Source organism: Catharus ustulatus, chromosome Z (assembly GCF_009819885.2).
Source record: "Catharus ustulatus isolate bCatUst1 chromosome Z, bCatUst1.pri.v2, whole genome shotgun sequence".
Lineage (NCBI taxonomy): Eukaryota > Metazoa > Chordata > Aves > Passeriformes > Turdidae > Catharus > Catharus ustulatus.
In genome coordinates, this window is record NC_046262.2 from 63,481,845 (window position 1) to 63,498,726 (window position 16,882).

Genomic DNA, 16,882 nt, shown 5'->3' on the forward strand with positions numbered 1-16,882 from the left:
TCACTTTCATCCAGCCACCTGTGTTTATTAACTGATTTAATACAGAGCCAAATATCTAAAAATCATGTTTAACAGATATTTGCGCACCTCACTATAAGGAATCCTGCAATATTTTGATTCACTTATTTAAAACATGTCTATTTTAGCATTCCTGTTTGTTCACAACTTTACGCTTACTAAAAACCCAGTTAAGTGGAAGTCAGTAGAATTCATAATCACATCTTGAAATATTTTTGTAGTATGCTTACAGTGAGGGAATTCTCCACTCAGGATCAGTCACTCCACCAGATGGTGGCAGAGATTTGGCCAGAGCCAGGGAGTCATGACCCGGCCCCACACCAGCCTCTGCGGAAAATGTGCTGCCACCTGCTGCTACTCTGGTGGAGCGCTCAGCCCTCCATCAACAGAGCTTTCCCAACTAAGCCTGGCTGCGCCAACATCCTTCCAAACTGAGAAACAAAACTTACCTGCAGGAAGATCTGCTGCAACCTCTCTATACAGCTCTTGTACCAGGGTGTAAATACATCAATTCCACCAGTCTCGCAGCGCACCAAGTGCTCCGTCAGCAACATAATGAAACGCTGTAGCAGAGGGGAAAAACCCAAACTTACTCAGTCTCATCAAATTAAAGCAGAATCTTCAGGTAAGAAGATCTGTGTGCCAGAAGCTTTGAACAGCACTGTGAGAATAATTATTTTGCTTGGCAAATACTGAATTTAGTATGAAAATAAACCAGTTACCTTCTGGTTGCTCAGGAAATTGTGTTGTGTGCTAGCAGAACTCCTCTGTTCCTAAGCACTTGAAACTCACCAGAACCAGTCTTTGCAGAGGGATGATCTGGATTGAGTCTAACACATGGTATTCTCACCAACCCCTTTCCATATTCTTACTCCAAGAAAATGCCCAAGATAGCATGATAGCAAGACGCTGAAAGCCTACAAATCAAGTGACTTCGAAGCCTAAAGAGACTTTGACATCATTACCTGGAATATAACAAGAAAGAGGTTCTTCTGCTCACTCTGAGCTGACTCTACTTTTTCCTGTAAGCGCTCTATCTGCTCTTCCAGCGGTCCATCTTCCCGATCAGTGCTTCGGTCGTCATCGTCATCATCATCATCACTGTCACGCTGCAAATGACAACAACACAGGACTTAACCAGTAATTTGGCAGGTGTGGATACCATCAATACCCTCCAGTTCCACGTAGGAAAAGGTCTGCAGAACAACTGCACACAATTCCACACAAAAATTTGGAAGGAAAAATGCTAATATGGGAAAGCCGTGAAAAAAAATTATTACCAAGATTTTGAAGAAACTAGAGCAAGCATAGCATTTTATCAGAATTAAGGGGTTTTCCTCCAGGAAGGTGCTGTGGCTGACACCTCAGCTGAGATGCCCCTACACCAGGGTATGCAGCATGGCAGCAAACAGGAAGAGCTGGAAGCCTCTGTTGGAAGCTGGACAGTTACGACCTTGTTGTCACTCCTGAAACTTGGTGGGAGAGATCCCATGACTGTAGCATGACTAACAACGGCCACAGGCTGTTCAGAAGGGACATGAGAGGAAAGAGACACAGAGGGATTGCCCTGTACATTAAGAGCTGGATAGAGTGTGAAGAGTGTTGGAAGAACAGCCATGAGCAAGTGGAAAGCTGGTGGTGGGTAAGGAGCCCAGGCCAGACAAGGAAGGGAGCCTTTGGTGGTGTCCGTGACAGGCTCCGAGCAAGGAGACACCATCGATGAGCCCTTCCTGCTCCAGCTGCAGGAGGTATCACACTCACAGGCTCTTGTGGTGCTGGGGGACTTCAACCACCTCTGCACATGCTGGAAAAGTAGCTGTAGGCAATCCTCATGATTCCTAGAATGCATGGAGGACAAATTCCTGACCGAGAAAATAGACAGTCCTGCAACAGGGGCAGCGTCACTAGATCTGATGGTCACCAACACAAGGGGGTTAATGGGGAATGTCAAGATAGGAAGCAGTGATCATGCCTTGATGGAGTTCACAGTCCTGAGAGATATGGGTCAGGAAAGGAGTCAAGAGAGGCCCTTGAATTTTAGGAAAGCAGACTTTCAGCTTTTCAGGGACATAGTCAATGAGATTTTCTGGGAGACTGCCCTCAGGGACAGGGGAGAGGAACAGAGCTGGCAAATCTCCGCAGGAGAGCAAGAGCTTGCAATCCCCAGGAGCAAGAAATCAGACAAGGAAGGCAGAAGACTGACATAGCTGAGGAGGGAACTGCTGGTCAAACTAAAAGGAAAACTAAATGCAGAAGCAGTGGAAACAAAGACATGTAACCTGGGAAGAACACAGAGACAAAATTGAGTTGAGTAGGGGTGGGGTAGAGTGAGGAAGGCCAAGGCAAATGCAAGGGACACAAAGAATAACAGGAAGATATGTCAGCCAAAAAAGGGAAGTCAAAGAAGGTGTGTCCCCTGATAGACAATGCTGGTACACTGGGAACAACAAATGAGAAGAAGGCTGAGGTGCTCAAGAACTTCTTTTGCCACAGTCCTCAATGGCAATCCCTCTTCCCACATCTCTTGAGTGGACAAACAGCAGGATGGAGACTGGGAGAGCAAAGTCTCTCCTGCTCAAAATAAAGATCAGGTGCACGGCCACATGAAGAACTTGAACATACTTGAAGTCTACAGGAGCCAAAGAGATGCATCCTAGAGTCCTGAAGGAACCACCAGATGTAGTTGCCAAACCACTCTCCATGACATTTGAAAAGCTGTGACTGCCAGGTGAAATCCCAGGTGACTGGAAAAGGGAAAGCATTGTACTCATCTTTTAAAAGGGTAGAAAGGAGGATCCCTGGAACACAGAGCATCACCTCTGTGCCTGGGAAGATCATGGAACAGATCCTGCTGGAAGGCTAAGGCACATGGAGGACAGGGAGTGATTTGGGAAACCCAGCAGGGCTTTAACCAGGACAAGTCCTGCATGACCAACTTGCAGGCCTTTTATGATGGAGTGATTCCACCAGTGGACAAGGGAAGGGCAGCAGATGTCATTTATCAGGACTTTGACATGGTCCTTCACATCCTTCTCTCTAAATTGGAGAGAGATGGATTTGATGGGTGAACTGTTACATGGATAAAAAACTGGTGGCATCCAGAGGGTAGTGATCAGCAAATCAGAGTCCCAATAAGTAGGACATCAGTGACCAGTGGTGTCGCTCAGAGGTCTGTATTGAGACCAGTGTTACCTTAATTCATAATAGACAAAGGGGTCAAGTGCACCTTCATCAAGTTTGCAGATGACACCAAGCTTAGTGCTTGGTGCTGCTGACATTCCTGAAGGACAGGATGCCATCCAGAGAGATCTGGACAAGCTCAACAAGGGACCAGTAGGAATCTCACGAGGTTTAACAAGGCCAGGTTCAAGGTGCTGCAGTTGGGTCAGGACAAACCCCAGCACCGGCACAGGCTGGGGATGAACACATCAGAGCAGCCCTGTGAGAAGGACTTGGGGGTGCTGGTGGGTGAGAGGCTGGACATGACCCAGCCATGGGCACTCCCAGCCCAGAGAGCCAAAACGTGAACTGGCTGCATCCAAAGCAGCGTGGGCAGCAGGGGAGGGAGGGGATTCTGCCCCTCTGCTCTGCTCTGGTGAGACCCACCTGGAACCCTGCACCCAGCTCTGGGGTCCCAGCACAGGAAGGACATGGAACTGCTTGCTGGAGTCCAGAGGAGGGACACAAAGATGGTCAGAGGGATGGAGCTCCTCTCTTATGAGGGAAAAGCCCAGAAAATCGGGTTTGCTCAGCCTGGAGCAGAGCAGTCTCTGGGGTGATCTAACTGCAGCCTTCTAGTACCTGAAGGGAAGCTCCAAGAAAGAGAGACTAATTACAAGAACATGCAGTGGTAGCACAAAGATGAATGGCTTTAAACTGAAAGAGAGTAGGTTTAGCTAAGAAATAGGGAAGAAAATCTTTACTGTGAGAGTGGTGAGACACTGGAACAGGTTTTCCAGAGAAGCTGAGGATGCCCATCCCTGGGATTGTTCAAGGCCAGACTGGATGGAGCTCTGAGCAAGCTAGGCTCGTGGAAGGTGTCCGGGCTCAAGGCAAGAGCTTAAAAATCAGTGATCTTTGAGGTCCCTTTCAACCCAGACCATTCTATAATTTCATTATTTATTTAAGGGAAACACAGTGAAAGATAATATGCTTACCAACTTTACCATTACATGGTAATGAACAACTTTTTAAAAACAATCTGGCATAGTTTTTTTCAAATTGCATCTACTGCAGCAAGACAAGAAATTATTAAACAAAGAGTTCTGAAATGTCAGGGCTTAAAAAAATAATGCACCTGTTGCAAATTCTCTCCTGCACTTGGTGCAAGATCTCAAATGAAGCCAATTGGTTAGCACAACATAGGAAGGCTAAAGACTGACTCCTTGTATTCATGATCAAGAGTAGAAAAGAGTCAGCACGGAAATTGAGCTACTAACTAGGAATGTAGCATGCTTCACTGCATCCAAAACAACACAAATCCACTACCATCCACAAAATACACCTAAGTACCAGCCCTGGAAGCTCAGTTGACTAAGTTTTAAAAAAGACTACAAGGCCTATAGGAAGAAAGGCAGGATCTGATGGATTATGGTAAATTCCAACACAAGACACTGCTTTAGTATCATATAGTTGTTTCTGTGCAAAAACATCCATAAATTAGCAGCAAGAAACTTCAAATATCTGTAAAAGAAGCATGTCTAACTTGGGACAAAAACAGGGCTGTGTGTTAACTCACCTGCAGCATAGGAAATGAAGTTCTCAACCACTAGACAGGTATAGCTCTGAATCAGTGTAAAATACGAAAACAACTTACCAGAGAGAGTGAGAATTTAATTTTGTTCTCTCTACAGGAACTCGCCTTTTTCCCATCTATAGAGGTGTTCTGAACTCAAAACATTTAAGGACCAAGATAAAGCATGCAAGCCTTGGACTCATTCCATGGTAAGGGAATACCCTTCATGCTGGAAACATCAAAACTTGATGGCTTACTTCCTTTAAAAGGAATGGTCATGCAGCAGAGCAACAGCCTGCAGAACTACTCACTGTTGCATACAAATGTTTCTTCCTGGTACAATACTCATTTAAAGTACTAAGTAATAAAGAGCTGCAGCGAGAGACAAGGACAGAAATTAAAACAGTGGTATATTTAGAGATGCTAGAGAAGCTCTTTGCCTCACAGAAAAATCAATGACTGCATCTAAGTCTTCCATAATCACCGGCATTTATTAACTGCTCATCAATGTACACTGAGGAGAAAGCAGGATGGCTGCTGCTGTGAGTAAAGGAAACAAGATGAAGTGGTTCGGATGAACACTGGCAAGCTCTGAGTTATTAGTGATCTCTCAACAGAGGCTTTTGAAACAATGACTGACTTGAGGAGCTTTCTTCAAAAAACATCAGCAGGCTCTGTGTCACATTTTGACGCTAACCTCATTCAAAATTTTGGAGCTAGCTAAGAGTTTTATGCAGGAAAGCACACTAACAGACCTCAAAGAAACACAGAAATTCTCTCTTGCTTTCTGCAATTCAGCATATTTATAAACTGACTTAATTCTGTCATAACTAAGTACTGCATTCAGCCAAGCTTCCTTGGGCCCCATCTTTTCCAGCCGCCACAGACGAAGACACTCACTCCCTTTTACTGGTCCACTTGAGACAACAGAACAGAACAACAGCTGCTTTCTCATCAGTTTGCTGTATTTAATAATGCAAGATCATGCAATTGTACTCAGGAAAATAAGCTGGAAGAAGGAAGTACCATGCCAGTGTCAGAATCCAGCAGCATCCATCAGAAGAACAGTAACAGCCAAATTCTCAATCGCAAATAGCTGTTTCTGTGCACTTCTGCATGGAAGCCACAAGAGCACTCTTAAACAGAACTTACTATAAATAATTTGTAACTGTTCTTACTGTTCTCTAATAAGGTAATTGGAATCTAGATTAGAAGGCAAGTGGAAGACATGATCATATTGGAAGAGAAACTTGTGAGAGAGAACTTGAACAGACCAAATACATACAAACTCCCTTAAAAGATTTTACTAAATTCTTAAATTACAGCTAACATTAGAAAGGCAGACCAAGAACATGAATCTGATTTTTCACTCAGTGCTACAGCTGACCACTGCTCTGCAGACATCCTTACTGAAGAATCATATGTATTCAGTCCTTCCCAAAACCAACTGTGTGTCTGTACATCAACATGCCAGCTTGTATAACTTGGTTTAAAATTTACAAACAAATTACTCACTCTTTTGTGCTGCCTGGCCAGTCTTGCTTTGGTCTCCTCCAGTTCTTTGTGAATCTTCAGGACATGCTTATTCATCTTACGAATTGTGGAATGTAAAATCTCCCAGATATAAAACCTAGGAAAGGCACAAAGCACAAAACACCACATTACACACTAAGTGAAAATAGGAAACTAAATGTAGTTTCTTAGCAGAAAAATATAAGCAGGAGAACTAAAAAAACTAAGTATCATTTAAGGAGACACTTACCAGAGAGAATGAACACTCAGCATATAGGAAAGCATATGTGCAACGCAAGAGATCTTAACAATCAGTTCTTGCCTATTTATTGCAAGTCAGAATTTTACTTCATGTACACATTTCCAAGACTACTAACACCAAACTTGACATCTCAGATTGAACAGTTCTCCTGATCTCAATATGCAACACATCAGTGAAGGTACAAGTTGACAACGCCCCGCAAAAGGCCAGTACCGTGCCCAGCCAGCAGCAATGCAATACACAGCAACAGACTCTGTCTAGGAACAGTTCCACTTCAGTAGGCTTAGACACTACTAGCAAAATTACATGCTAGCAGCAATCTTGCATTGTCACATCAACATTCATACCCCAACGCAGAAAGAAAAATGTTTAAGTATCTATGTTGTAGAAAAGGCAAAAGCCTAATTGTATCTTATTCCACTACTGAGTTTTCAAAGATTGAACTATGTACTAGCAACTTAAAATAGCAAATCAAAGACAAATAGCAACTCAAACCAAGTTCTTGTTACCTAGTAAAATCATGTGCCAGCTCTGAAGAAAAGATCCAGTTTGCTACTGCAGCGCAGTCAACAATTTGCGTCCGAATCATCTTGTCCACAAGCACAGCAATCATCTGTATTTTGTGAAAGACAATACACACAGAATCTGTGTAAAATATTCCAGCCTCAGATAAAAGCAGAGATGATTTGATGCAACTCTACATTAGTGGAATTACTGAGTAATTTTAACTTTAGCAAACTGGGTAGTCCAGTTTAAAACACTTCAAATGAGGAGACCTGTATCAATTAAATAAAGCATTCTAATTTTGTTAACAACCATACCTACTTCTGAAAGTATCATTCTCTGCTAGCATACATACTCCCATACAAAAGCAAAGAATACAGAATCAGAGCTGGAACTGAGGCCTTGAGAGACACAAACGGCAGTATTTGACATCGAAGTACTCCAACCAGAGCACATATACCTGTCAGATCACCATAATGAAGGAGCTGCTGTTAGCCTACTCTCCTTGAACTGCAACAGCCTTCAAACATGACAGTAAGGTTTTCCCTACAGGGCCCATTAACTTCAGGACAGAACGAACGAGCATCATGGAGTCAGTGGAAAGGCTTACTTGCTACAGGCACTGCCACGACTCTGAGGGAGTTGCAAGCCATCTAGCAGGCAACTGCAGAGAAGAGTCACTGACTAAAGAAGATGCAAGCTGTTCAGAAAAAAGGGCTTATCTTAGTTACTCATGTGATTGAATGCCACAGTATCTAAGAACCACAGCCTGCACTGTATTTATCCTTACAACCACTCGTTGTCAAATGAGGAAGTGTAACAAAGCTCCTTTTAAGGAAGGAAAATTAAAATAACTGAATGAATCATACAGAGGACTCAGCACTCAACTTTCAAGTCCCAGGATAGTATCCTATGCTCTATTTGTCTTCCTGCATTGCCAGGAAGGATTTCTGATTACTTGGCCTGAGCTTCCAAAAAACACAAATCGAGGATTTTAAGAAAATATTTAATCTTAATGGTAAAGTTTCTCTTTATGAAGTCACCACCACCAGCTTGCTTTTAAGTCCAGGGACTACTGACTCCAGCTGTTAAATCACTACCTGCAGCACAGACCACTCATTAGTGCTTTAAACCACATAAGCATTGCTGGTCAGAACCAAATCAAAGGGTGTTCCCATAGACACGGGAGTAGGGTGAACAGCCTGAAAACAGACTCTGGACAAGTGCCCTGCTGTGAAGGCACCATTCCTTCTGCGTGACAAGGAGGTTGAGGACTTGGGAATAAGAAAAAAGTGCTTAATCAGAAGCAAAAACCACTGAATTGCAGCAAAAGCAAGAGAAGAAAAGTTCCATGATTAAGCAGAACAGCAAAAAGACAACTTTCCTAAGTTTTGCGCTTGAGACTTCTTAAAGGGATCTTGATTTATTCATAAAAATTTAACGTGACTATTTAGTCTGGGTTTGAAACCACCATCTCAATTTGGTAATGCTGCAATACAAAGGAATGAAGAGGAAGTTGATACAAATATTATACTGCAGTAATGAAATTTCTTCTGATCCAGTTAAATGGTAGCAAAAAGTAGGTCAGATTGTAAATGTCACATTTTCAAGGTCAGTAAACTGGGTAGTAAGTTCAATATATTTCTTAAAAATCCTTCTTTTTGGATGCTTTTTAAGACAGGTAACAGCTTGCATAGGTGTCCTCCAGATGCTCGTTTTTTCCACTAGAGAATGGACCACAGGTCTAGTAGCAGATGCAAGGATTACTTCTGGTTCTCAGTGGCATCATTTCTTACAGTCTGGCCCATGCAACTGAGAGGTACAGTCCACTTTCCAGCACAGAAATCTACTTTCCAGCAACACAAACAAACCAGCAAGGAGTATGCGAAACAACTAACGCAAGTAAAGTTAGCCTGAGCTCCTCATTGATTTCTATTCATAGAAAAATGACAGTTCAGGGAAAACACAATTGCTGTGAAAAAACTGAGCAGCTTAAACAACCAAGGCATCTTTTGTAGGTCTTTTAGGGTGTTATTTCCTTGGCTCAAGAATGAACATTATCACAGCACTGTCAGACTGATTTGCTCTAAACAGCCACTACTGCAGTTCTACTCACCCTGCCCACACACAACAGTGACTCCAGCATGAGCTCTGTGTAATAACTGGACTGCTTTCACTAGCAATTGTTGGGAGGGAAAGAAAAGCCCTAAAAATCCCTACACTTGCACATTTCTAGGATTGTGGCCTGTTTTAGACAAGAGATCTACATCTTATTTAAATTTACATATTTATGTTGCTTTCCAACTTTGAACAAAACCATAGTTTCAGCAAAAGTTATTTTATTCTCTTGCTCAACAACCAGTATAGTATGAATCTGAGTCTTAATGACAGCCCTTGCCCTTTCACGGTGAACTCTTGAGAAAGAAGCAGCACCACTTATGGTATATTTTATGTCCAGCCTTCATTTTAGTAGTAGCAACACTAAACACAATCCAAACTTCCCTTAGAATGACAATAGACAAGCTATTTCTAAAGGATATAAAAGAAACTGTACATTTTTTTATTCACATATGACTTCTGTGAGTTGAAACTCACAAAGAACCTTGACATTCCAGTCTCTTACCTGTGGATGATTCTTCCAAACCTCATACACAACCCTCAGAACATGAAGTTTCCCCTCATCACTTTCAGCAAGTGTTTTGAAGACTTCATGAAACCTTTTAATAGAAATAAGTAGTCAGCGGATAGGCTGGGACCAGGTCAAAAGTGCAGCAGACATAAGGCAAGTGGTTTAGATTGGCCAAAAGAAAATTATGTGACTATCTACAGCATTTCTCAAAGCTGTTCCCTGGAAAATTTTACCATTCTGAGCTAAAATAGTCTACAAAGAAATTGCAAAGCCACTTGCATCTTAGTGGTGAACCTGCTTCCTGAAACTAGGCTACATTTTTCAGGCTATCAAAAGCAGGAGGTACTTTTCTGCTTCATGTGCTTATCTATACACAGCTGAACCAAAATTTGCTGCCTTTTGAGCCCTAGACCTTCCTCTTAACATGTTTCTGCAACTTCAGACACTTATCCTAAGTGCCTCTTTTCCAAGGAGAGGCTGCTAAAAGCATCTATTTTAGCAGTTACTCTGACTGCTACACAGCATTCATAGCCCAGCTTATTGTAATATAACTATAAAGCATAAGAGGCTCTTCTTGATCTCTTGGCTGCCACTGCTGTTGTGCAGAGGAGAAAATACCATGGTCTAAGTATCTGAATCACCCTGCCTGTTTTACTCCTGACTGCAGGTTACTACCCGCAGCTTCATATCAACATTGCCCCTGTAGAGCTTCCAGGTGCGTGTTTTGTAGTAGTTTTATCTATCTTTAGGGACAGATAGAAAAATAATGCATTAAGATGCATGTGACTACCTTTCATGTAACAAAACCACTTAAAATCAACTCCAAAATATACAGGATAAAAAATGTTATTCAAAATTTGCTAAAAATGGCGCAGTAAATTCTCTGCAGCTCCAGCATATTTTCAAGGGATAAACTCTAAAGTATTTTAGGATGGATTTTACTCTGCTTTGGTAGACAGAAGAAATTAACAGCAGACTGTTTGGAAGTTTCCTGTTTTCTTTTTCTTTCCTTTTTTTTTAATACAGATGCAGTTGTCCTAGATTCATATTCATAGTATAAGATATTGAGATGGCAGCTACCCAGTCATTGAAATGTAGGGAGAATCCATTTTTCCTTGCCATAATCAGCAAATAAGCAATACAAAATGAAGTAATTTTCCAAACCTGTCTCACTTATATAATTTGCATCACAGGGCTGCAATGTATATATTTCTGTTAATTCCACTCACATACGTATAATCTAGGATTTACACTACCATTCCTTCAGTAAGCAATGTCATTAGCTCTCCTAGTCATATTGCTTTGTGGAACAGCAACTCTGCCGAAGCTTGCACTCCACTTCTTTTATCATGCATTTCACTGTCAGAATTAAACTGTTCTGTGAGGCCCAAAATAATGCACATATTATACTTACTTTGCCAGGGCGCTGAAGGAGTGGCTAAAAGACTTTGCAGCTAGATGGAGCAGAGTCTGAACAAAGACTTCTATTTTCAGAGGGTTGAAAGTAAATCCTTCACCTGTAAGTTATTTGAAGTTGAAACTAATAAATACTTCAAGTAAAGCATGTAAGCTACTCGTACAACTGTAGAGATAACTTATGGCTTTAGCTCATTTCACAAGAGTTCCATCAACAGAGTTCTGCAGGGCTGAGCAAGAAGCTAGTAAAGACTCCCACAAAATGTGCAGTTTCAGGCTCCAATTTTGCCATGGAGAGGATGTGCAGAAAGCTTCTTCACCAACATGGAATTGTATCAGAGACACAGCCACCCCAACATGTGACAGCACTGATGGCAGCACAGAAACTGCAGCTGGGCATCAAGATGGGGGCCTTGGAAGGCCATAAAGATGAAGGCATGGGTGAGGAGAGGGGAGGTAAGGATTATTAATACACAGAGGTTGACTATTTAGGATATAGCAGAAAGGTCCACCAGGCACGTACAAAAAATACAGCTACTATGGTGAATGTGTCAGGTGCCCTCCTGCAGAGCACTAATTAGTAGGTAATGCTTAAAGCAAACCAGGAAACATGACAGTGGATCTCAGGGGGGAAAAAAAAGTCCACCAGATCATTGCTGCTCTCTGCCTGTGTAGCTGAACTCTCACAAAGACTACAGAAGTAATGACGCATTTGCCATTGTTTAGATCACTTCTAAGTCTCTCTCACACCCTTCACTCCATAAAACATTCAGGCTTTAGGAATCAGTGCTGCCTGTGGCTGCAAAGCTAAGGAGAATGTGAGTAGTCCCACAGTGAGTTTTCATCTGTAGAAGATGCCAGCTGGCGGGCTGTTTATCTTATCTGTTGTGGGACTGCATTGAGGGGAGAGAAGCTCTTAGGGCAGAATTTCAGAAACTGCCCTATGCCACTGAAAGCAAAGGACACGTTAAATTCTTTTATTCCATCAAAAATTGCAAGAGAACACACCTCAAGCAACAGGTTACCTCTATTAGGAAAATCAGGAAGGCCTCTGCATGCAAGATGCTTAGAAAAAAAAACTTATTTTGAAAAAAACCCTGTATTTTGAAACTGAAATTAAAAAAATTGAAACCAACTACTAGAAGGAAAAACATACAGGTCAGTGAACCAACACATAGCTCCAAAGCATGCTAGCTCAGTCTACACACAGAATAAATGACAGCCTGTCAAAGCCTAACAGCTTGTATCTTACCATCATCATCATCCTGGTTTGGATTAGGCACATCTTTTAAAATGCTGAAAATTTCATCATTGCTGGCCTTGTTTTTAATTGCAATTGTTAGACAGAGTGCCACAGTATATCCAGGAAGAGACCCTGCACAAAAACAAAGAGGTCAAAAATAAGGAAAGGCAAGTAAGTGAGCACTTGTAACATCAGTCTGCCTCACAGAGAAACAAGTACCCTTCACAGCTACACCTAAAACTTGGTGTTTCCAATATCACTGTCGACCTCAATATGCCATAAAATTGATCAATGCATTTTCTGGTCTTCATGTTAAATTCAAAACTTGGAGTAGAACTTCTAAACCTGAGCTCAGGCAATCACGTTCCTCACTAAAGCTCTACTTCAGCTTCCACCAGGTTTCTAAAATTACAATACTTCCTTGTTTTTCCTCACTGTATCTTTGATGATGACACTTTTATGCTTAGGACTGTATTTACACCAAGCAATAAAAGGAATAATAAGGTCCCTCCCTACCTCAATCTTTATGGTATCTTTCCTTCTGTATGCTCATTAAATCAAGTTTACTGGTAAAATATTCTAGTGCTTCACAAAGTTAAAAAAATAATTTCTCATTATCACTTCAGATGCTGACTTTTCCATAGTATTGTGCCCAAACACATGGGCACAGATGAATTGTCCAATTTTAGACTTCTGGCAAATAATACTGCACAACACTACAGCCACATCAGCAATAGTAGCTTGACGTATCTGTATTTTCTTTGCTGCTTCGTGAGTAGCAGGATTTTATTAGAGAGATCCAGGCTCAATACAAATTAATTGCTCATGTGAAGCATATTTATACACATGAAAATAATGCATGTTTATTTGAGCTGCATTCTTTTTTTTATGAAGGCAACTCATATTACAGTCAACCTAGTGTGCTCCCTTGCTCTGAAATCTTCTTCTTCAACCTGACCACTAGGAATTTTAATACTTACTATTGCTCTCATCTCCATATTTGTAAATGCACACTGGATTAGCAGGACTGAGGACAGAAAAACTTGCAGGAACAATGTCTATTATTCGCTGATGGTAGGAGAGTCTGGAAATAACAAGCAGTAGAATTCCACAGCAGTAGAATTAAAAAAGGAATAGCACCACAGCTAATGACTGCTTTATAATGTCTTTTTCTGTATGTAATGTCCATATAACAAGATTCAGGATGTATATACAACAGAATGGTAGTTTTTGCTGGGTAGTAAGAGCTAAGTAAACCAAAGTCACTAGTAGATGCTTTCTATTTTAACTCTGTGATGCTAGAGTTTCATCCTCATACAATTAATTTGCCTTGTGAAAAGGTTGCCTGGCAAGAAGTTTTATGCAAAAACCTGAGATGTGCTGCAGAAAGCTAGTAAGATGTCAGTATTCAAAGCACGAAAAATATTAAACCAGACATCTTCATTTTACTTTCCAGCTTCATTTCACTCCCACAAAGGCTTAATATGCTACCAGAGTTTTCAGTGAAATGGAAGAGTGCCACAGAAAAAAAATGCATTTGTTGTGCAGCACAACACTTACATACTTTCAATAAGAATTCATCCAAACCCTGATTTTTTTCATGTCAGATGCTGAATTACATAGGTTTTTTCAATATTTCAATATTTTGCTCTTTAGCTCTTCCATACCACCCTAACAATTTTAAGCCCAGACTACCTATCTGAACTACTGATTATGTAGTCTTGTTGGGTTTGGAGATTTTAGATATTTTTTTGACAACTGTTGACAACTGTTTTTTAGACAGGCACTCATTGGCCTGAAGTAAGAGAACATCAGAGGCACCTACAAGAATCAAGACTAGATTCTCAATTTTTAGTACAATTAATGGTCAGTTCCTTCTATTTCTGTGAATGGTGAATACTTTCCAAGAATATAGCCTGAATATTATTTCTTTCCATGCCTATGGTGAAGCTTGTCTTTATGTAACTACGGGTGTGCATGGACAGCTCACTACTATCTGCATCATCTGTTTCTCCCTCTCTTTATAGGAGTGTCCTACAGCAGGTAAACTAGATTTAAAATCATACAAATAACAGACACACCTTTTAACTGAAAATGAATTGTAAGAACAGATCTGCCCAAGAAAAGAGTCAAGTTGAAAGGATGCTGATAGTATTCAGATACAACTATGGAAAGATCTTACTTACCGCATGCACTTTTCCAAAACCTCTCTCACAAATTTGGGCTTGGGTTTTTCAAGGTCCTGAGTAAGACAATCTGACCTATCAAAGGATAGAATTAAATGTTTTTAGAAAATAATTTAGTCTCTTTAGTCTCTTTTTGGCTTGGTCTGATAGTACAAAACAATCAGTCTGAAAACAATGGGGGTGCTGGACCCTTGGAGTGTAGGCACTTTTAAGCCATTGAGGTAAGTTAATCACTACTTCCTTATTGGCAATTAGCATTCCTGGAATCTCATCTCTGTGTGATAAATTTTCAAGTAACTTCCCTTTCCCCATCACATTAAAAATAATTTGTGGCTGTGGTTAGCTGGCTTTCCTTAGGAACGGAACCTTGAGTGATTTCATAGACTGTTTTTCCCTCAGCTCTTCTGGCTGATTTCAAATGCACTGCAGGTAAAGAAAAGCCTGAAATACAGTTACTTGCAAGATTTTTTGTCTTGTAAGTTATTTGCAAGAAAAATGGCATCTTGTGAGAGAGATCCACAGAACCCCTGCCATTAAAGAACATCCAAGCAAACTGTAATGATCTCTTTGAAGACTGCTGCCTGGTCAGTCAACACACATGTATGCCAGGATAGCCACCAAGCACTTCACCCCACAAGAGGACAAGAAATTCAAGTAAAGCCACAGAACCCTATCAGAAGGGCTGAACCCCTCTCCACAGGGGCTCTCAGGCAGATCACCTAAAGAAAGCAGGTAGTCACATGCTGTGGAAACTACTCCATGGAGCACTTGGCCTCAAAGGGATCTCCCTTGCTACATAGGTGCTTGGAATGGAAAACTCAGACAACCTGTTCCCAGACATTAATGGACTCCAGGGAGCTCCAGCTAGAGATGCTGGTTCAAAATGTGGCACAGTAAAAATAGGTGGCAGGGCTCTGATGGAACTACAGGTACTAGAATTTGGCAGGTGGGAAAAATCCACAGAGTCTCAAGGATAAAAGCTACAATGAAAGATGTAGGGTAGGGTAGAGACCAAAACAACAGAATGAATACAGGATACAAAAAGACAGCACAAACCATTAAAAGTAAAGAAAAGGTATGGGGAGGCATTTCTGAAAGTGTGCGAGCAACTGACAGAAAGTGTAGGACAAATTAAAGAAGTCACATTTCTGCTTCCCCTCTTTAAGGAATGCTTACACTGGCTTGAGAATTATCACGAAGTTCACCAGGGACAATACTGTGATTAAAGAGATTATCAAGATAATCTCCCACTGAATGCTGGTGGACAGATAACTAGAAGGAAGCCATTAACAGGGCCACCATACTGTGACACTTTCTGGATGTATTTGAAATGTTGAGGTTTTAGCAACATCAGGTTTGAAGCCAAAGGACAGAAACTTACCAGTCTTCCCAGCTCCAACGGAACTGGAAGTTGCTCAAGTGGTGAGAAAACCAGTTAATAAATCTTCATTAAAAGAAAAAGAAAGCTCTGTTAAATGTCAGAAGTGCTGGAAAACTTTCAGTTGAGCTTTTATTATAAATGCATTCTACTTTTCCAAGATGAACCCCAACTCTTTAAGCTATTACAGCAATTAACAGATATTTATGTTGACAGATACAAAAGACTCAGTTTGGAGAGTCAGAAAGACATAAAGTCATAAAACAAATAGCCTGTGATGCATTTCACATGATGAGATGAAGTATTCAGCTTCAGCTTGCTGTGAATATGCAACTTTCACATTTTTAACAAGTCATTAATCACTCTCCTACTACATGCAGACTTCACTGAAAGGGTAAAATCACCACCATTTTCCTCCTGTGGGTAGCACATATGCCATCAACTTCTCTTCCAAGTCACGACCCAAGCCCCCCGACCACTAAGGCACAGGCACAGTGTGTAACTGAGTGCTACACAACCACGAAGAACTCTCTACATGGAAAATTTGTCACCGATCGCAACTGTCCTGCATAGACAGCTAGACCTGTGACCTCCAGAGGGGTGTTCCTGGGAGGAGAGGCAAGCAGTAAATCCTCTGCCTTCTCTGTAGATCACTCAAAGCCAGAGCTCACAAAACATTCTGAATAACATCAGGCTTTCTGACTACTCTTTCCACAGGCTCTGTTTTCATCTACACTGGATATCAAGGAATGCTTTCCACCATGTCCAAAACACATTTACCTGTCCACACATGTTGTATTCATTGTGTCCAAACGCATGTAGAGCATTTCTGTGGCTTGTGCAAGCTTAGTTTCTCATTAAGGTTAACAAAAAAGAAATAGGTAAATCAGATGTTTTCCTTTCAGGTTTTCAATAGAATGCCATCAACTTTTTGCACTGGACACTCCCATAACTTACTCCAAAATCAGGTGAATCAAGTAAATCCACAGTGGAAAAAGT

The 16,882-nt window shown here is 41.2% G+C and overlaps 1 protein-coding gene across 1 annotated transcript in view; it reads right to left on the reverse strand.

Moving 5' to 3' along the window:
- The window catches only part of NCBP1 (nuclear cap binding protein subunit 1), a 30,991-nt gene that overhangs the window by 2,944 nt on the left and 11,165 nt on the right, over nucleotides 1-16,882 (reverse strand). The window contains exons 12-22 of the mRNA XM_033084865.1: nucleotides 16,664-16,728; nucleotides 15,887-15,949; nucleotides 14,506-14,580; nucleotides 13,300-13,403; nucleotides 12,329-12,451; nucleotides 11,075-11,177; nucleotides 9,655-9,748; nucleotides 7,037-7,140; nucleotides 6,269-6,383; nucleotides 984-1,127; nucleotides 468-581 (exon numbers count right to left, since the gene is read on the reverse strand). Coding sequence (XP_032940756.1) covers nucleotides 468-581; nucleotides 984-1,127; nucleotides 6,269-6,383; nucleotides 7,037-7,140; nucleotides 9,655-9,748; nucleotides 11,075-11,177; nucleotides 12,329-12,451; nucleotides 13,300-13,403; nucleotides 14,506-14,580; nucleotides 15,887-15,949; nucleotides 16,664-16,728 — 1,104 coding nt within the window. The remainder of the gene's footprint in view (nucleotides 1-467; nucleotides 582-983; nucleotides 1,128-6,268; nucleotides 6,384-7,036; nucleotides 7,141-9,654; nucleotides 9,749-11,074; nucleotides 11,178-12,328; nucleotides 12,452-13,299; nucleotides 13,404-14,505; nucleotides 14,581-15,886; nucleotides 15,950-16,663; nucleotides 16,729-16,882) is intronic.